At 43.4% G+C, this 17888-nt stretch overlaps 6 protein-coding genes across 11 annotated transcripts, besides 1 other annotated feature; 3 read left to right on the top strand and 3 right to left on the bottom strand.

Annotated features, from left to right (window-relative positions):
- Positions 1-25: 25 nt before the first annotated feature.
- Positions 26-2125, bottom strand: CG31220 (uncharacterized protein). Its single transcript, NM_169868.3, has 4 exons — positions 1942-2125; positions 1702-1862; positions 555-1164; positions 26-491 (listed from the first exon to the last, which is right to left on the bottom strand). The coding sequence occupies exons 2-4, from the start codon at positions 1769-1771 to the stop codon at positions 80-82; spliced, it is 1092 nt and encodes a 363-aa protein (NP_732440.2). The 5' UTR covers positions 1772-1862; positions 1942-2125; the 3' UTR covers positions 26-79.
- Positions 1665-1761: a mobile genetic element.
- Positions 2126-2201: 76 nt separating the features above from the next.
- On the top strand, positions 2202-3682 carry CG6195 (uncharacterized protein). The gene is made up of 4 exons (NM_142565.4): positions 2202-2383; positions 2481-2681; positions 2735-3399; positions 3481-3682. The coding sequence occupies exons 1-4, from the start codon at positions 2320-2322 to the stop codon at positions 3640-3642; spliced, it is 1092 nt and encodes a 363-aa protein (NP_650822.1). The 5' UTR covers positions 2202-2319; the 3' UTR covers positions 3643-3682.
- Positions 3683-3705: 23 nt separating this feature from the next.
- On the bottom strand, positions 3706-5586 carry Nup58 (Nucleoporin 58kD). The gene is made up of 2 exons (NM_142564.4): positions 4524-5586; positions 3706-4462 (listed from the first exon to the last, which is right to left on the bottom strand). The coding sequence occupies exons 1-2, from the start codon at positions 5445-5447 to the stop codon at positions 3746-3748; spliced, it is 1641 nt and encodes a 546-aa protein (NP_650821.2). The 5' UTR covers positions 5448-5586; the 3' UTR covers positions 3706-3745.
- Positions 5587-6225: 639 nt separating this feature from the next.
- Positions 6226-7594, top strand: Vha13 (Vacuolar H[+] ATPase 13kD subunit). Of its 2 annotated transcripts, none has more exons than NM_001300478.1 (3): positions 6226-6406; positions 6774-6874; positions 6934-7594. In NM_001300478.1, exons 1-3 carry the CDS (start codon positions 6325-6327, stop codon positions 7102-7104), a joined length of 354 nt encoding a protein of 117 aa, NP_001287407.1. In that variant the 5' UTR covers positions 6226-6324; the 3' UTR covers positions 7105-7594. The 2 variants fall into 2 exon arrangements, with proteins under 2 accessions (NP_001287407.1, NP_477437.1); NM_058089.5 differs by having other exon boundaries at positions 6934-7354.
- Positions 7595-7889: 295 nt separating this feature from the next.
- Positions 7890-17194, top strand: subdued. Of its 5 annotated transcripts, none has more exons than NM_001202319.2 (15): positions 7890-8534; positions 11199-11586; positions 11643-11711; positions 11862-11933; positions 12185-12345; positions 12418-12586; positions 12641-12761; positions 12821-12932; positions 12994-13552; positions 13610-13813; positions 13873-14334; positions 14397-14572; positions 14630-14735; positions 16262-16400; positions 16460-17194. In NM_001202319.2, the coding sequence occupies exons 1-15, from the start codon at positions 8197-8199 to the stop codon at positions 16681-16683; spliced, it is 3300 nt and encodes a 1099-aa protein (NP_001189248.1). In that variant the 5' UTR covers positions 7890-8196; the 3' UTR covers positions 16684-17194. The 5 variants fall into 5 exon arrangements, with proteins under 5 accessions (NP_001189248.1, NP_650820.1, NP_001262737.1 ...); NM_001275808.1 differs by lacking the exon at positions 7890-8534 and adding an exon at positions 9384-9513; NM_142563.2 differs by lacking the exon at positions 11862-11933.
- CG34138 (uncharacterized protein) lies at positions 14733-15663 on the bottom strand. The gene is made up of 4 exons (NM_001043264.4): positions 15400-15663; positions 15223-15344; positions 14998-15154; positions 14733-14937 (listed from the first exon to the last, which is right to left on the bottom strand). Exons 1-4 carry the CDS (start codon positions 15590-15592, stop codon positions 14822-14824), a joined length of 588 nt encoding a protein of 195 aa, NP_001036729.2. The 5' UTR covers positions 15593-15663; the 3' UTR covers positions 14733-14821.
- Positions 17195-17888: the final 694 nt, after the last annotated feature.

The raw sequence follows: 17888 nt of genomic DNA, 5'->3' as shown, positions 1-17888 counted from the left end.
ATAGGGAAAATGCAATTTTCATCTTATATTTTGGTGTATATATATTTGGTCAACATTATATTAGTATGTTCAACAGTTTCTAGGGCCTTAAGTGTGCCCGTATCCATTTGTAAAACTTCGCCGTTCGTGTGAAAACACTCGGCCAGCCAATCGTGCCGCAAGGACCTCCGTATGAAGTGATGCCGGCCAGGAACGTGATTGTCTCGTAGCTGCGACCCGATGTGCCCATCAATGGACTGCCGGAGTCGCCGTCGCAGGTGCCCCGGTTATCCAAGCCGCCGGCGCATATCTGGAATCTGGGCCCGAAATGCCGGTGTGCGTACTTTTCCGAGCACTCTTCTGGTTTCCTTACCTTGACGGCAGCGTGTTTCAGCACCTTGCTCCCAGTGTCGAACATGCCCGTTTTTCCCCATCCAGCCACGTACATCTTGAATTTCATCAGTGACCTTGGGTAGTCCAGAACGCAAATCGGATAGTAAGCCATCGTATATCTGATGGATACAGACAAACATGTTAGTAGATAGTAATAGGTCGTTTGCGACGTGCTGACTCACCGCACTGGCTCTTTGAGTCGCACCAGGGCGATGTCGTTCCGAAAGGTGTAATTGGCTGGATCGTAGTCATTATGCGATGTGATCGACTCCACGTCGATGTCCAGATGTGTGGGAGCGCAAACGATTCGTGCGCCCCGGCTGATGCAGTCCGGGTTATGGGACGTTGTGTGCTCGCCCAGGCGGACGCGTTGGATTTGCAAGACCGTATCGGTTACACAGTGGGCTGCGGTCAGGACATAGCGAGTGTTAATCAGGGAGCCACCACAACTGGGGACTAGCTCCCGATCCGGGTTGAAGGCACTACGATTTCGATATAGAAGCATGGCCAGCCACGGATATTCGTTGAGATTCGGCTCCGTGCCGCCTATAACACGGTTAGTCGTTTGTGGCTTCCCACAATCCGGATAGCTTGGCAAGGTGTTTGCCGGCTTGGGACAGCAGATATAAATCCTTTTGTAACGTTTCCGGTCTCGAACACTCACGCCACACATTCTTGTCTGCGATATATTCACTTTTGCGGACCCCGACAATCTGTTTCTCCTCACATTGTAATATATGGGTCGGCAATCCTTAAGTCGGATGCACTCCTCATCCGGTTCACACAGTTTATCTATTGAAAAGTAGAGAGTGTTCATAGTGTGTTCATAAATTGTTTTAATCTTCCTTCACAACTCACTAGTCAACTTATAACACAATTTCCAAGCTCTTTAATGTTCTTACCCGATCTACAAGCATAAGCTAAATGAGCCATCAGACAACAAATGAGGATCACCATTAAAGAACCAGTTTCCTGTACGAGGAACATTGTTTCTCAGACTTTGAAAAGCAACTGTTTTCAACAAGGAACTGTTTTCAAAAAGCAACTGTTTTTAAAAAGCAACTGCTTTTAAGTGCATTCAGTAACTGTAGCAATTGCGCGTGAGTCAATTACAAAAATGTAGAGATAGTCGAGAGTTTTGACTTTATGAGGAAATTTATGCGATATTTATTAATGTCTGACTTATGACGTTATTGAAATGATTTAATGGCGATATCATTTAAATTCAATTACGTATTCCAAGCCGATAAACCAAATATAAAGTGGATCTACAATATTATATGGGTTTTATGAAAGACACTAGAACAACGAGATGCGTAACGGCCATACATTGGTTTGCACTGCAGCCACTTTTATGGCGACGGCAAAGATTGCCCTCCGTCCGCTTGCGTGCACACATCAGTTGTCGGCTGTCAAGCTTCGCTAGGTGGAGCCTGTGTGCACTTTAGAAAACGTTCGCTTTGCTGCCTGCGAGTGTGAGTAACGGGAATCTGAAAGTCGAGGTAATCGATTGTTAGTATTGTCATGCGAGTGCAGTAATTTCAACACCTGATAAGCTTAACGGCTTACTTTACGTGGCTTATAAATCGGAATATCGGAAATAAAACAGCGAGATATTTATTTACGAAATACCATAGATAATCCTATAGACTACACGTTAAGCTTGATAAAATAACTCCGCTGGCAAAGATTTTTGGTTAAATATATTCCTTAATTTATGATTTTTTTAGCTTTAGACAACAAACTGCTTTAACTAAAATAATAGGAGAAGCACTGTTAAGATAACTTCACGGCGTTGCAGTTGTTCCACAGCCGCCCCACTACCTTGACTGCCAAAAACAGCTGATCGAAATTCCGGGCGACGCACCGCTGGTCAATAAATAAAAGCGAACATTTGTTTAATTTGAACTTTTGCATGCTCTGCCCCGAACTAAGAGAGCCAACAGCATGGGCATCCTAGAGAAGATCGCGGAGATCGAGCGAGAGATCGCGCGGACGCAGAAGAACAAAGGTTTGCGAATAGTGCCGCGCTGGCCATCGGAATTTAGGTTAGGATTCTGTAGCTGGAAGTTTGCTAAATCTGCATGTTTTTCATCCCCCTCCCATAGCCACCGAATACCATCTGGGCCTGCTGAAGGCCAAGTTGGCCAAGTATCGCTCCCAGCTGCTGGAGCCATCCAAGAAGGGCGAAAAGGGCGACGGATTTGATGTGCTCAAGAGCGGCGACGCCCGGGTGGCCCTCATTGGCTTTCCCTCCGTGGGGAAGTCCACAATGTTGTCCACTTTGACCAAAACGGAATCGGAGGCGGGTAAGTGCATGCCACACACCGCCCAAAAGCGTCTCACTGTTTCATTTCGACAGCAAACTATGAGTTCACCACTTTGACCTGCATTCCGGGTGTCATTGAGTATCAGGGTGCCAATATCCAGTTGCTGGATCTGCCCGGAATCATCGAGGGCGCTGCCCAGGGCAAGGGGCGTGGTCGTCAGGTCATTGCCGTAGCCCGCACCGCTGATTTGGTGCTGATGATGCTGGACGCCACCAAGCCCAACGTTCACCGGGAGCTGCTCGAGCGAGAGCTGGAGAGCGTGGGCATTCGTCTGAACAAGCGCAAGCCCAACATCTACTTCAAGCAGAAGAAGGGCGGCGGCCTGAGCTTCAACGCCACCTGTTCCCTTACGCGCTGCAACGAGAAAATGGTCCAGACCATCCTGCACTCCTTCAAGATCTTCAACGCCGAGGTGCTCTTCCGCGAAGACTGCACCGAGGACGAGTTCATCGACGTGGTCACCGCCAACCGTGTGTATCTGCCCTGTCTGTATGTCTACAACAAGATCGATCAGATCTCCATCGAGGAGGTGGACCGCTTGGCGCGCCAGCCAAACTCGATAGTGGTTAGTTGCAACATGAAACTTAATCTGGACTACATGATGGAGGCGCTCTGGGAAGCTCTCCAGCTCATCAGAGTGTACACAAAGAAGCCAGGCGCTCCTCCAGACTTTGACGATGGATTGATTCTGAGAAAGGCAAGAGACTGTTTTCCATTCATCCAATTCCTTCTTCAGCCTGGTAAAGCAACTCTAATTCCTTATATATTCCTTGTTTAGGGCGTCAGTGTGGAGCATGTGTGCCATGCCATCCATCGCACGCTGGCGGCGCAGTTCAAGTATGCCCTGGTGTGGGGCACCTCCACGAAATACTCGCCGCAGCGCGTGGGGATTGCCCATGTGATGGCCGACGAGGACGTCATCCAGGTGGTGAAGAAATAAAGATTGTTGCGTGTGAAATATATATTCTATGCTATAACTGAAAGTGAAAGTCTAGGCCCCTTTCGACATAACGATTTATTGAAACTTGTAAAGAGTGCCATTCTCAATTGCCTGTCGCATTGCTGGCGGAACTGGCCGCCGCTGCATAGGACTTGTTCATCAGAGCCGAGATGTTGGAGAAGGGCGTTGGACCGCTACTAATCCGTTGAGGTTCCACCGTCGGCAGCGGAGGATTGTCAATCCGCTCGAAAACGTTGGTGGTGTCTCGCAGGCGGTAGCGTCTGAGGTTTAGGTAGTGCTCCTTGTGCTCCTCCACCCGCTGATGCACCTCGTGGAGGCGTCCCGCCAGCGAGATGAAACTCTCATTAAGTTGGCGAAAGCCACGCTTTAGATCATCCGGCGAAATACTCTGCGGATTCGAGATCGCGTGCATGTGGCGCTCGGTCAGAGCGATCTGCTGGCGAAAGGCGATCAAATCCTGCTCGTACTTCGCCACCAGGCACTGAAAGTACTGGAACGGAGCATTGTTCTCGAACTGCAGGCCGGCTGGGGTGTCCTGCGTGCGTTGGGCCATCTCCAGAGATTGAATCGCCTTGACGGTCTCTTGGCGCATCAGGCGGATCTGCTGATTGCTGCCCTCAACTAAAGTGGCCATATTCTGCAGCGCCCATTTCAAGTTCGTGATCTCGTGGCTGACATTCGTGAATTTGGAGGTGGATGTCCGTCCAATGTCAGAGGAGATGGTCTTCTGCTGTTTGATATACGCTTTTAGGCCATCCACCGTTTTTATTATCTCGTCGGGCACTTGGGTTTCCTTAATCTGGAGTGGTCGAAAATAAAATGATTATTTTGTTTCTCTGTGAAAGACTCATGGTCAGCACCTTGATGCCATCTTGCTTATTGTCCCCCAGCTTTGGTTGCGTGGCGGTCACATCGATCCCCCCCAGACCCACGAAAGTCGATGCTGCCGGGGCAGCTGCCTGACCCGCTGGCTTGCTAAAGATTCCTCCTCCTCCTAGGGTTGTCGTCGCATTGGTGGTTCCCAGTTTCAGACCCGTGTTGAAGGGTTGTGCCGTCGCCGTCGTCGTGGTTGTGTTAAAGTTCAAGCTGGCCGCCGTGGTGGCCTGTGGCTTGGGGAAGGAAAACGATCCAATTCCGGAGCTGAGGGATGCTGGCATCGCAGCTGCCGCCGTTGTGGCGGTGGTGCCGAATCCAAAGGCCGGCGGCGCGGTGGTCGGCGCACTTGTGGCCGGGGTGGCAAAGGAGAAAGTGGGAGCCACAGTGCCCACGGCTGGTGCAGGTGCTCCGAAGGCCGATGCTTGCGTGGAAGCTGGCGCTCCAAACGCCGTTGTGGCTGCTGGTGCTCCAAAGGCGGATGTAGCGGCGGGTGCTCCAAAAGCGGGCGTGGCGGCGGGTGCTCCGAAAGCGGGAGTGGCAGCTGCAGCTCCAAAAGCGGGCGTAGCAGCTGGAGCTCCAAAAGCCGACGTTGCTGCTGGTATGCCAAAAGCGGGCGTGGCAGCAGCCGTTCCAAAAGCCGGCGCCGCAGTGGAAGTGGCGCCAAAACCAGGCGTGGACGCAGGTGCTCCAAAAGCCGGCGTAGCAGCTGGTGCCCCAAAGGCCGGTGTGGCCGCGGGAGCTGCAAACAAGGAGGTGGTGGCCGGAGCAGCACCGAAGGTTGGCGTAGAGGTGGCTGCTCCAAAGGATGGAGGCGGAGCAGTCGTCGTCGCCGGTCGCGCGCCAAAAGCAAAAGCGCCGGTAGCAGCAGTGGCGCCTCCAATGGCGTTGTTCGTGGTGGGCGTAAACATCTTTAGGCACCCCTCTTAAGGATTTATACAGGAATTTTAAACAATTAAACTATATTTACTGCAACAAATTTCGAAATTAATTTTGTTTAATGCCTGAGCATCTGTGGTTTAACTTCTAGGACAGAGATGACACTATCGGTGATATCGATAGCTAGTCAGCAGAGATTTATTCGGAAAAATATCAACAAAGTATTCAAATTGATTGAAATAAATACACTATGGCTAAAGATATATAAAGTATTTGCAGCTTCATATAGTTACGATTTGTGATTTTCAAATATTTAATTTTGGTCTGAGGTGTGGTGAGTTCGGTCCACTACAACATGGTTGTTATTTAATATCAAACGATAGCCTTCAGATATTAATATGAATAAATTATTTCAAAATTTAATCTTTATGTATTTCAATTTTAAAATAATATAAAGAATTTTTTACGAACTAATTTCTTACAATAGCTTTAAATACAGCCGGAACTATTACAGTGCGAAGCAGATTAAACGCTGCATTTAAATTAAAATGAATTAAAGTTTACAAAATTATAAAAGAAAAATATTCATGATGGGAATAAATGAGAAAGTTAATGCTTACAAAAACGTCAAATTATTTAATACTTCTGGCCAATACAATACCAAACAATAATATACAACTAAGCTAATCGATATGCAATCGACCGAGCCATCTCCAAGAGTTTCGCAGCACCCAGCTTTCCGGCACACTGCTTACCCACACCAACTAGCCACCGTGGTGAGTTTGCGTGTGTGTGACTTCGTCATATGACATTTTTCACAGTTCGTCGTCGATTGTGATTCTGTCGCACTTGCTTTTTTCGACTTGCACAGTATACACCACGGCGAGGAATTAGAGAAGTTTGGAAATTATGGCCAGCCAGACGCAGGGAATCCAGCAGTTGCTCGCTGCCGAGAAAAAGGCAGCCGAGAAGGTCGCCGAGGCTCGTAAACGTAAGTTTCATTTTCAGAAACAAAAATCCAATTGGAAATGGCAGGGCGACAAGTAACTGCGATTTTTTCACCACCCCGCCCCCGTGCTACCATAACCACCATCACCGTTGTGTGTGGGTCACATGATGTGGTGGAAAAAAGTAAATACAAGTCAATCCTCCATAACTCGAGATATAAATCAAATTAAACTAAATTAAATTAAATTAAATTAAATTAAAATTGTTTGTGGCCACTAAGACTGCAACTTAAGTGCAGTAAATAGTTTTTGTGCGAGTTGGCACTTTAAGTTATGGAAGGTCATCTTGCGGAGGGCTGATTTGCCAAGTTGAACTGATATGATCATCTGGATTTCTGGGTAATCCCGCAGGCAAGGCAAGGAGGTTGAAGCAAGCCAAGGACGAGGCTACCGAGGAGATCGAGAAGTTCCGCCAGGAGCGCGAGCGCGCCTTCAAGGAGTTCGAGGCCAAGGTAAGACGCCACATAGGGAAACTTATGTACATGTAATACCGTGTGAACCCCGATTACAGCACATGGGCAGTCGCGAGGGCGTGGCGGCCAAGATCGATGCGGATATCCGCGTTAAGCTGGCCGACATGGACCGGGCCATCCAGACCCGCAAGGACCCGTTCATCCTGGAGATCCTGCAGTACGTGTACAACATCTCGCCCGAGGTGCACAAAAACTACAACCACAAGTAAAGAGGTGGCCCCCCAAACTGTGCGCTGTAAATTCAATGTCCACGTTCAACTCTAATCCATAATTTAGACCCGTAATAATAGTGGTTAATCTAACTGGAAACACTGCTGTATTATTATTCCATACATTAAAGTGAAAATTCGTTGTTGTTCCATGTAGAAAAAAGCGAGCATATTAGTTTGCCTCCCACTCGCGCGGGATTGTATTATCATTGTTTTGTGTTCTGCCCAATACACGTTGTTGTTTTATCCGAAAAGTCATGTGTTTCAATTGTTTTCCTCACTTTCTTCCTGCTCGCATTTTTCATATCTGCACTGCAGTCAGCTGCTGCGTGATAAGATTTTTGCGGCGAGTTCATTTCATCGGTGCTCAACACTGGCGATGGCGATAGTCACGCCTCTGGGTGCTTAAAAAATTCAATTTTAAGATTAATCCGCTTAATTATATAGTGTATAGACTCGGCATAAAATAAAATGTACAATGTAAAGCAATTTTATGTTTTCTCTTTTAATGGATTGTTGTCTCAGGCAATCGTCTAACAACCAAATGGTTTCCCTAAGTAGTACGATTGACATATGCTTGGAAATTGATTACCGTTGTACTCTAACCAACACAATACGACAAAAATATAATTTGATAACATTATATTCCAGTTCCGCAGATAATTACGAACTCATTGAATCTGTCCAACTTTGAGTTGTTATCAAGCTTACCACTTTTAAGCTGCGCGCTCAGTTATCGATATATTATCGAGAACCGACTGGCACTTGCCCACCATCTGAGCACTTTGTTAGTTTGTTACAGAACATTGGTAGAAACGGTTTTTCGCTCTGTTGTCGCTCGCTAAATCAGCGAAAATTAATTCATTCATAATTATAAAATAATAAATGAGTGTAAAGTGCAATAGGAGGGTGTGATATTAGTAGTACTAGTTTAATGAACGGCAAAGATGAAAGTTGATTGCTAAATTTCTGGCCACCAACGCACACAGATGCAGATGCCTTGTGAAAGCACCGCAGAAGAGGAAGAGCGAAAAAGAAGAGAGAATGCGATTTAGCGAAACTGACTAAATTTAGGAATTTCTCAGAAACAAGATGCTAAATTTAGGCAGTGCCAAAGTTGGCGCTCTGGAGGAGGCCACCTCACCACCCCCCTTCTCCAAGGACGAGAGCTTCCAGCTGTTGGAGCGGAGCCCCCACAATCCCGCCATATCACCCACCACCACTGTCCCGCTGGAGCCCCCCTTCACCACCCCCCTAGCTCCCTTCGACATGGAGCTGATGAAGCGCCACAATCTCCACGAGCGCTTAACGGGAAAGGAGAGCTTCTGGCGCGGGCGCGACACTTCGCAGAGATTTCTGGACCAGGAGCAATTATCAGCATCGCGTGAATCACTCGGTGCCGCCGACAAGAGAGCCCGGTTTGCAGAAAGGTTAGTAAGCCCACTTTTATTCTTTATTCACTTTATTCCAAATTCAGACCATTTTGGGCCGAGGAAGTAACCATTAAAGTTAATTGCAGCCGACTGCTTTTGTTGTCAGTTTTCTGTAATTGAGTTTTTACTTGTGCGGAATACAGGGTGTCTAGCAATTTAACTGATAGTTACCAATAAATCCAGCTATATATTTAAATAATTAATTCATAGACATTTTAAGATCATAAGCTTAAAATCATAGAAACAGAAAAAAAGTACCCAATGTTTAAGCACCCTGTATATCTTATCTTTCATTAAGGTAGAGCAATAGCTGAAAAAGTACATTTGCCTAAACAACACATGAAGTGCGATTCTTTGTACATATACTCCAAATATTTGGTTTGATTGTTCACATCTGTCTTAAATCTGCTGAGCAATCATTTCAGTTGTTTAGTGACTCACGATTGTTAGGAGGTGAGTCCCAACAGACCATTTAATATTCAATTGCAACTATTATTGTTGCAATCGAGCTAATATGATTTCTCAGTCTGTACTTGGCATCGTTCCAATTTCTTATCATACACAGCGAAAAGAGACTTTCCCAGCGGGAAATTGGAAATAAACGCTCTGCTCTCGTTTAATTAGACAAAAAGATACCGATTATCTTTTATTTACGCTTAAACTCGCATATGTGTGTGTAGGTGTAATGCACTTGACATCCGAATGATCAATTGGAAAAACATGTGCTCAAAACTCTCTCGAGAGTAAAACAGCTGACTGGGGGGATGTATATAACGGTGCTGTTGGTAGCTGCGGGGGGACGGGGGCCACCGGCAAAAAAACCCAGCTGGTTTGCCTCTCATTTCTCAGTTTGTTGTCTTCGCTGCTGCGCGTTGGTTGTCGTCTCTCAGTTCGCTCCAAACAAATTCGTCGGTTGCCATGGCTAACATTTGTAGACTTTAATTCAGTGTTTATTAATTATCTGCTCGGACAAGAGGTGAAAATTTCCATCATAAGTTTTTCCGCGATAATTGCGATTAGGTTCTGTAAACTTTGTAAACCGAAACGAGCCGATCACCTTTCAAGGAAACGGGTTTTTCTGCCATTATTCCGTGTGTATTGTAGCATTAATCATCGTTTCGAAAAAGCAAAAGACAATATTTTCTTTATGTGTGTCGCGTATCTCGCATCGTTTTTTGAGCACCTCAAGTATTGCGATCTTGTGGGATGAATAAGCCTTCGATGTACATATACATATAATGCCTATTTGATCGGTGGCATTTTAGCAGGAACATCTAAATTATATAAGTGATTTTAGCAGCCAATGCAAAAATATATCAGAAAACAAACGCAACACATGTTTCATAAATTAATGTCTCTCTCACTCTCTTGGCCTTGATTAAACCAAATGCCGAAAATTTAAAACGTGTGGGCCTACAAAGCAAACAGCCATTATATGTAAATTTTAATTATGTTTTTGATGAAAGAAGCTGAAGATAATTTCGAGTTGTGCGAAGGCCAAAGAAGTGTAAAAATGCTTAATGAACCAAACGAACAATAATACAAAAAAAAACGTAGCAACAAAAGAGGGGAATAACAAGATTTATGATTAGAAGTTAATCATAAGGGGGGGGGGGGGTTAAGTTAACGTTTCCCCTATCTATAAGTTGAGTTTCAATATTACTATATACTAACATAGATAGCTTGCTTACAATATTTTAGCATTATCCATAGAATTGGCAAGCATATTTAAAGAGGAAAATACGATTGTAATGCTGCTGATAACAAAATTAACTTCATAAGTTCAAATCCAGACTGTATGCTTGATTGCTTATCAGTTGAATAAATTATTCTTTCATTACTTTTACTCATTTGCTCTGTGCACTTTTAATGAAACCCGACAGAGGAGATTGCTCGGCCCTATTGCACTTTGAAGCTTTAAGTATTCTACATCGATTAAAGGCTGTGAATCATTAGATATTTCTCATCTAGATCACATCACATGAAGCTGCTTTTTAGCAAACAAATACCAAATGTTTGTATGTAATGAGAGAAGTGTTTGTTAAAGTTTCTAGATGATTTTCAACTTAAGGCTAAATTGAACTAAAGATAAACCGAGCATATGCTGAGATTTCTTCGTTCCTACACTTAATTACTTGGATTAACGGAGCAAACGTTAACTGAGGTCATCTTGTGCGTTTCCTTCCCGTCGCAAAGAGGTATTATTTATCGTTAAATTCCCGTGGCTTTGGCTCTCCCAGGAGGTGACCTATATATGTTATTGGTGTTTTAATGGGATGTGCGTCCCATTAGGACCTTTCCGCACGACAGGCGTCGCCAGTCGGGAATTAAACGTGTTTTGCTCCCGTTTACTCGCTTCAAATTGTATCACATTAAGTTTTCCGCCTGAAAGCATTTCGAGTTAGTCGTGACTTGCGATTATTTCATATTTCTAGTTTAAGGAATGGGGGTACCTTGTGAAAACAATAATTTGATACCATTACAACTTGACACATGTTAAGAAGGTTCATAGAATAGGTTTATTTACTTTACATTATACTAAAAAGTATCTTTACTATACCTAAATATCGCTTAAGTATGTCTGCGATGTGTTTCAGCCGAAAGTTTATCTACCTAGCTAAATACGATAATTAACCTTATCTGCCACTGTCTATCGTATAGCAACGCCCCCACGCTCCAACTGCCAGAATCTGCCGAGCCCAGGGCCAATGGCAAAAGACCCACTGGGAACAGGACCAACCCATCGAATCCAGCCGCTCCCCTTCTGCCAATGACTGATCCGGATTTTGTGAAGGGCAATGTAGGCGGCGTCTACGATGATCGCGAGTGCAGCTGCCCCAGGGAGTTCTACCAGCGGGGCGAGATTAACACATCACTGTTCTTTGAGGACTGCGTCCGGTCCATTGACTTTGTCCTGGCCTACAGGATCAATGCGCACGAGCCCACGGAGCTGGAGAACACGGAAAAGCGTCGTGTTTTCGAGGCGAATCTCATTAGTCAGGGGCTGGAGGTCGAGTCCAGTCAGAAGGACCAGATCTGGTTCGTTAAGGTAAGTTTGCAGTGCTTAATCAACTTGTATAGTGTTTTCATATATATTGATTTTAGATCCACGCTCCTTTGGAGGTCCTGCGACGGTATGCGGAAATTCTTAAGCTGCGCATGCCCATGAAGGAGGTAAGTAAACATACTTTTAAATGCTAAGCTAAAGCCAAAATTATAGCATTCTTTTAGGCCTTATTCAAAAATTAAAAGTTCCCGAAAATGTAATTTATTCATTTATGATTTAATTTTAATTTAAATCATTTTATATTTTGTATGTTTTAGTCGTTATGCAATTTACGCATATCTGAAAGATCGAATCGCCTACGAAATGCGGCCCATTACTTGACCAATAAGGTTGGCCAAAGCGTTGAAGTTAAACCAGTTAAATATTTTATTATTAATCCCCTAAAAATAATCTTAGATTATCATATTTCGTTTAGCTTCCGCTGTGAGTTGTTTGAAATCGAACTAAAATACCCAGCCTAACCTTGATAGATTTTGTATAAAGAAAATGTAACTTAGAACAAGCCAGCTTGAATGTTAACACAAAATTATTAAAATTAGTTTCTAAATACCATTTACACTTGAACTTTCAATGCCTTTAGATTCCAGGAATGTCCGTGGTCAATCGATCGACCAAAAGCGTGTTTTCTAGTCTTAAACATGTTTTCCAATTCTTTCTGCGCAACATTTATGTGGACGAGGAAATTTTTCCAAAGCGAGCTCATCGATTCACTGCCATTTACAGTCGCGATAAGGAGTATCTGTGAGTTCAAAATAATTTCTATATAAAAATTATCGTGCCTATTTACTTATTAATTTTCTTATCGGCCGGTAGCTTTGACATCCGACAGGATTGTTTCTTTACCACCGCCGTCCGTTCCCGCATCGTTGAGTTCATCCTAGATCGCCAGCGATTTCCTGCCAAGAATCAACATGACATGGCCTTCGGTATTGAGCGACTGATTGCCGAGGGTGTCTACTCTGCTGCCTATCCACTCCATGATGTAATTGATTGACTCTATGCTAAATTGTTCAACTAAACTATGTATTTATCACAGGGTGAAATAACCGAGACGGGAACCATGAGAGCTCTGCTGTACAAACATTGGGCCTCTGTGCCCAAATGGTATCGCTATCAGCCCTTGGATGACATCAAGGAATACTTCGGTGTCAAAATTGGTGAGATCATATAATAGAAAATTAAATAATATTTTCTAACGTATAAATATCAATTTTAGGCTTGTACTTCGCCTGGCTGGGCTACTACACCTACATGTTGCTGCTGGCCTCAATAGTGGGTGTCATTTGTTTCCTATATTCATGGTTCTCCCTTAAAAACTATGTGCCTGTGTAAGTTTATATTTAAATAATCCTCCATATAAAATGAAATCTAATTAAATATTATCTCTAGGAAAGATATTTGCCAGAGCGGTAATACAAACATAACCATGTGTCCTCTTTGTGATTGGTGCAACTTTTGGGACCTGAAAGAGACCTGCAACTATGCCAAAGTCACGTACCTCATTGACAATCCCAGCACCGTGTTCTTCGCCGTTTTTATGTCCTTTTGGGCCACCCTATTTCTGGAGCTGTGGAAGCGGTACTCCGCCGAAATAACGCATCGTTGGGATCTGACGGGATTCGATGTGCATGAAGAGCATCCGAGGCCACAATATCTGGCGCGTTTGGAGCACATACCACCGACGAGAGTGGATTATGTGACCAATATAAAAGAGCCAACGGTTCCCTTTTGGCGTATGAAACTTCCCGCCACCGTGTTCAGCTTTTCAGTGGTACTGCTCCTAATTGCACTGGCCTTTGTGGCACTGCTGGCAGTGGTTGTATACCGAATGTCCATGCTGGCCGCCCTTAAAGTGGGTGCTAGTCCCATGACCACCTCTAGCGCTATTGTCCTAGCCACTGCATCAGCTGCCTTTGTAAATCTGTGCCTGCTCTATATACTTAATTATGTAAGCAAATGGTTTCGTTTAGTTAGATCGATTTACAAATACCACATTTCTTTTTAGATGTACAATCATTTGGCTGAGTACCTGACAGAGCTGGAAATGTGGCGCACTCAAACTCAGTTCGATGACTCGCTTACCCTTAAAATTTATCTGCTGCAGTTTGTAAACTACTACGCCTCCATTTTTTACATAGCTTTCTTCAAGGGTAAATTCGTTGGTCATCCGGGAGAGTATAATAAGCTTTTTGACTATCGGCAGGAGGAGGTGAGTCTTTTCATTTCGTATATACATATAGTTAAATTAATAAACTCTTTATTTTGCAGTGCTCATCGGGCGGCTGTTTGACGGAGCTGTGCATCCAGTTAGCCATTATAATGGTTGGCAAGCAGGCATTCAACACTATTCTTGAAGTGTATCTTCCCATGTTCTGGCGAAAGGTTTTGGCCATTCAGGTGGGACTGTCGCGACTTTTCAACAACACCCCGAATCCAGACAAGGCGAAAGACGAACGCTGGATGCGGGATTTCAAGCTACTGGATTGGGGTGCCCGAGGTCTGTTTCCCGAGTATTTGGAGATGGTCTTGCAGTACGGCTTCGTAACCATCTTTGTGGCCGCTTTTCCGCTGGCGCCATTCTTTGCCCTGCTAAATAATATCCTGGAAATGCGACTGGATGCAAAGAAACTATTGACCCACCACAAGCGTCCAGTATCACAGCGAGTTCGAGATATAGGAGTGTGGTATCGTATCCTGGACTGCATAGGCAAGCTCAGCGTGATCACAAATGTAGGTAGAATTCGCAGAGGTAGAATTATCAAAATATCTTAAACTAATTACCACGTATTTAGGGATTCATCATTGCCTTTACCTCTGACATGATACCGCGGTTGGTGTACCGGCATTACGTAAACAAGCAAGGCACTCTGGATGGTTACCTCAACTTTACACTATCAGAGTTCAAAGTCATTGATTCGCCCACGTTGTATAGCTTAGCTGGCGATCTCTCCAACATAACAACGTGCAGGTGAGTGAAATATATGGAATAATTTCAGGAATTACTTATTAGCTAGCTTGTTTTCAGATATACGGACTTTCGACTTCCACCATCGTCTCCAGAAAAATACACATTGAGCAGCATGTTCTACATAATTCTGGCCTGCCGATTGGGTTTTGTAGTCGTCTTTGAAGTGAGTAAAACTTAGGGATAGATTTATTTGTATTATTTTTCAAACATTTATATTTGTCGGTTCCAAAACGTAAATTCTAAGTATGTTCAGGCATTAAATGTGTGTGGCGGGCTTTGGGGAATGACTTCAACATTCTCACTGGGGTCAGACTTTAGCTTGCGATAAAGAGCAAAGATACCATACGAAAATAACGCGTTCAGCACTGAAATATATATTGAGATATAAACAATTATTTAACTTAAGTATGAAAGGAGTAGCTCACCTATAAATACGCCAAAGATTAGGCTTCTCGCTATTCGACGATCCACTGCGGCATCAACTTCATCAATTCGCAGCTCCAGGCTCACAAAAATGCCCGTTTCAACAACCATTGATAGGCATGAGTTTATCAACCAGGGAGCAATACATACGAGACGTTTCTTAAAATAGTTTGTTATATTTTATATTAAATAAGTAATGTGCTTTTGGGATATTTAAAATATGTTACCTGCTTTATGCCGTCGATAAGAATACAGGCCACCATTAGGTTTATCATTGCCTTCACCCAAATTATAAACGTTGCTGTCATATAGAAAACCTGCGAGAACTCTCGCACCCACAGATAGTTCACTGTAAGACTTTGTATTTAGAAAACAATTATATTCGGTACTTTCCGTTAAGTTACCCAATGTTGAAAAGAAGGTTCCAATGGGAGTCAAAGCTTCCACTTCGGCATCCTGTTCCCATTTTTCAATATCCATGAAATCGAGGTATAGGTAAAAGCTCGAAGGACCCAGTATGCTCACTGCTAATAGCAAGTCCCCACAGGCTATGCAGAGGCCCACCGACGAAAGGCTTAGGAATTCAAAGTATTTCATCTTGAACACGGCCTAATTAACTTTGTACAATATTTCGACCGTTTTTTTATTCTTCAGATTGCTTGGTATTCCTGTTTTTAATTAGATTTTATAATATTCTTTTGTAATTTATTTATTTCTTTTATACAATTGGTATTTCTATATCCTTTTTTATAATTTTAGTATTGTATTTAATTTTGCTTAAACGCGTCCGCTTGGCTCGAGGTACTCACAGCTACTAACTAAAGTTTTTGGCTCTAAGTAGAACTAGGGCCAATTATCCATTTAGGTTCTCCATTTTGGTTCTTTATATTTACCTTTCATTCTTTCCCGGCTTTCTGTCTTTCTTATGCTGCAAGAATCCAAAGTCCATCGAGTCAAGTATGTTGCATGTGTTGCATGTTTGTTGAGCGGTGTGCTGCTGTGCCGGTTTTGGTTTCTAAGGGGTTTCTTTTTCGAATAGAACTCGACGATATCGCCCCCAATACACATTATATTAGGGTTGAGGCTAGCACCTGTCTAAGCTGCATTTAGCCAATTCCATTTACTTGCCTGGAAAGTTGTCATTTGGTAGGCTTCATTTGACCCCAAATTCGCCAGCAACGTCGCAGACTAAATATTGTAATTCAGGGGCGTGTGATGATGAAATATTTTGCATAAATTAGTTGATGGCTTGCATTTTGTTTTCAGAACTTTGTTGCCCTGGTGATGATTTTGGTGCGTTGGTGCATTCCGGACATGAGCGTTGAACTGCGTGACCAAATCCGACGCGAAGTTTATGTGACCAATGAAATTATCATCGATCAAGAGGCCCACAGGGCTCGTTTTGGTATGTGATTAAATCTTAACTTCTTAATTTGTATAAACTTGAATTACCTTACGTTTCAGAGCGTGCCAAGCGCAGCAGTTCGGTGCTCCAGACGCCAGTTGACCAGGACATGGATGCTGCCTCCATTCAAGAGCCTAATGCCAAGTTCATTAACATTGAAAAGCTCCTTACTGAAAATCTCACACAGATCGAAATGGATGCTATTATACACGGCGAAAATCCAATCACAGGAATTTCCGGTGCCGATTGCTTAGACGAAGTGCACAAAAAACTCAGTGACTAAGTTAAAAATCATTCAAAGTGATTATTTGTGTTACGAATGTTCCTTTCAGTCACTTAATTAGGCCTTAGCTATGACACTTTTATTATTATTTAGTAACCCTTAGAAATTTGTTTGATACTTGGTTACAAGCTTTACTCATGCTTTATTTTATTGTAAGAGCCCAGTAATTGTTATTTAGGTAATCCAATTTTATGATCTGTTAATTGAAAATGATTTATTAAGTGGCTCAAACTTATATTTATGCAGCCCAAGTGAGTGCCAATCTGTAAACGAGCACAACTCATATACTTTTATAATTAATTGCATATTACGAAATGTTAAAAGTAATCTCTCATTCGTGTTAAAAAACTCAGGCTCTCAAATGACGCGTACATGAACATTTATTTTAGATAGCGTGACATATATACATGTATTTATTGCATACATTAAACCGTATGTATGTATATTGATGTTGATATACTGGAATCTCTATTCAATGTTGAATATATCAATAAACAAATAGTCAAATATTGGGGTGAATAAATTGATTCTAAATGAAGTTTTAAATCATTTGTGTAATCTTCGAGACATAAATATTTGGTATGTTTTCATTTTCCCGTATGCGGTTGATTTGATTAAATGTTTCGTACATTTTTCTGACATATTAGGATATGTAATTTAGTACAATTAATCATTGAATTTTTGATTGATTTAATATAAATAATTAAAGAATTTATTTTGATATATTAGGTGTAACTTTACTTAGCTTTGGTATTACTTATTTTAACTGGCTTCCCTATATGTTAGCATAATATATTTCTGAATATAGTTCGATAAGCCCTAGTCGCACATAGTAGCGTGCTGTGCCGCCATCAGCCATCCCTGGTCGGCTAGAACGACCCCCTTTTCGCCCTTTTCCTGAGGGTGGGGTGAAAGATGGATTGAGAAAGGGGTGAGAGAGAGGGGTGGTTCCAAGTGGCGCAACAAGCATGCATTTGGGCCAAGCACATTCGGCGCCACAGCAGGCGACTTCCCCAAGATACAGAAACACGAGCACGATTATTTGAGTGTCTGAATATCTTGGGTATTTGGGCATCTCTTTCGCTCTCGCTGTGGCGCTCGCTCTCCACCTCTCTCTTCCGCGCCCTGGGTGCGCATGAGTCGCGACAACGGTGACGTCACTCGTGAAAAGCGTGCGCCGCTCTCAGCTGATTTGTACCGCCAGC

This window comes from Drosophila melanogaster, chromosome 3R (assembly GCF_000001215.4).
Source record: "Drosophila melanogaster chromosome 3R".
Classification (NCBI taxonomy): Eukaryota; Metazoa; Arthropoda; class Insecta; order Diptera; family Drosophilidae; genus Drosophila; species Drosophila melanogaster.
Note: the sequence above shows the minus strand (reverse complement) of the source record. Positions and strands in the feature narration are given on the sequence as shown.

What these genes read in the sequence shown, in the direction of transcription:
- CG31220 (NM_169868.3), bottom strand. Translation starts at nt 1,771, where the DNA reads ATGTGTGCACGCAAGCGGACGGAGGGCAATCTTTGCCGTCGCCATAAA. An exon ending in TGGCTGCAGTGCAAACCAAT is followed by an intron (nt 1,165 to 1,701) that starts GTATGGCCGTTA and finishes ACTTTTCAATAG; the next exon opens with ATAAACTGTGTGAACCGGAT. An exon ending in CGACTCAAAGAGCCAGTGCG is followed by an intron (nt 492 to 554) that starts GTGAGTCAGCAC and finishes TGTATCCATCAG; the next exon opens with ATATACGATGGCTTACTATC.
- subdued (NM_001202319.2), top strand. Translation starts at nt 8,197, where the DNA reads ATGCTAAATTTAGGCAGTGCCAAAGTTGGCGCTCTGGAGGAGGCCACC. An exon ending in TGCTCTATATACTTAATTAT is followed by an intron (nt 13,553 to 13,609) that starts GTAAGCAAATGG and finishes ATTTCTTTTTAG; the next exon opens with ATGTACAATCATTTGGCTGA. An exon ending in AGCTCAGCGTGATCACAAAT is followed by an intron (nt 14,335 to 14,396) that starts GTAGGTAGAATT and finishes CCACGTATTTAG; the next exon opens with GGATTCATCATTGCCTTTAC.
- CG34138 (NM_001043264.4), bottom strand. Translation starts at nt 15,592, where the DNA reads ATGAAATACTTTGAATTCCTAAGCCTTTCGTCGGTGGGCCTCTGCATA. An exon ending in AACCTTCTTTTCAACATTGG is followed by an intron (nt 15,345 to 15,399) that starts GTAACTTAACGG and finishes AAAGTCTTACAG; the next exon opens with TGAACTATCTGTGGGTGCGA. An exon ending in AATCTTTGGCGTATTTATAG is followed by an intron (nt 14,938 to 14,997) that starts GTGAGCTACTCC and finishes TATATATTTCAG; the next exon opens with TGCTGAACGCGTTATTTTCG.
- Nup58 (NM_142564.4), bottom strand. Translation starts at nt 5,447, where the DNA reads ATGTTTACGCCCACCACGAACAACGCCATTGGAGGCGCCACTGCTGCT. An exon ending in ATAAGCAAGATGGCATCAAG is followed by an intron (nt 4,463 to 4,523) that starts GTGCTGACCATG and finishes CGACCACTCCAG; the next exon opens with ATTAAGGAAACCCAAGTGCC.
- CG6195 (NM_142565.4), top strand. Translation starts at nt 2,320, where the DNA reads ATGGGCATCCTAGAGAAGATCGCGGAGATCGAGCGAGAGATCGCGCGG. An exon ending in CAAAACGGAATCGGAGGCGG is followed by an intron (nt 2,682 to 2,734) that starts GTAAGTGCATGC and finishes TCATTTCGACAG; the next exon opens with CAAACTATGAGTTCACCACT. An exon ending in ATGGATTGATTCTGAGAAAG is followed by an intron (nt 3,400 to 3,480) that starts GCAAGAGACTGT and finishes TTCCTTGTTTAG; the next exon opens with GGCGTCAGTGTGGAGCATGT.
- Vha13 (NM_001300478.1), top strand. Translation starts at nt 6,325, where the DNA reads ATGGCCAGCCAGACGCAGGGAATCCAGCAGTTGCTCGCTGCCGAGAAA. An exon ending in GGTCGCCGAGGCTCGTAAAC is followed by an intron (nt 6,407 to 6,773) that starts GTAAGTTTCATT and finishes GTAATCCCGCAG; the next exon opens with GCAAGGCAAGGAGGTTGAAG. An exon ending in TCAAGGAGTTCGAGGCCAAG is followed by an intron (nt 6,875 to 6,933) that starts GTAAGACGCCAC and finishes CCCCGATTACAG; the next exon opens with CACATGGGCAGTCGCGAGGG.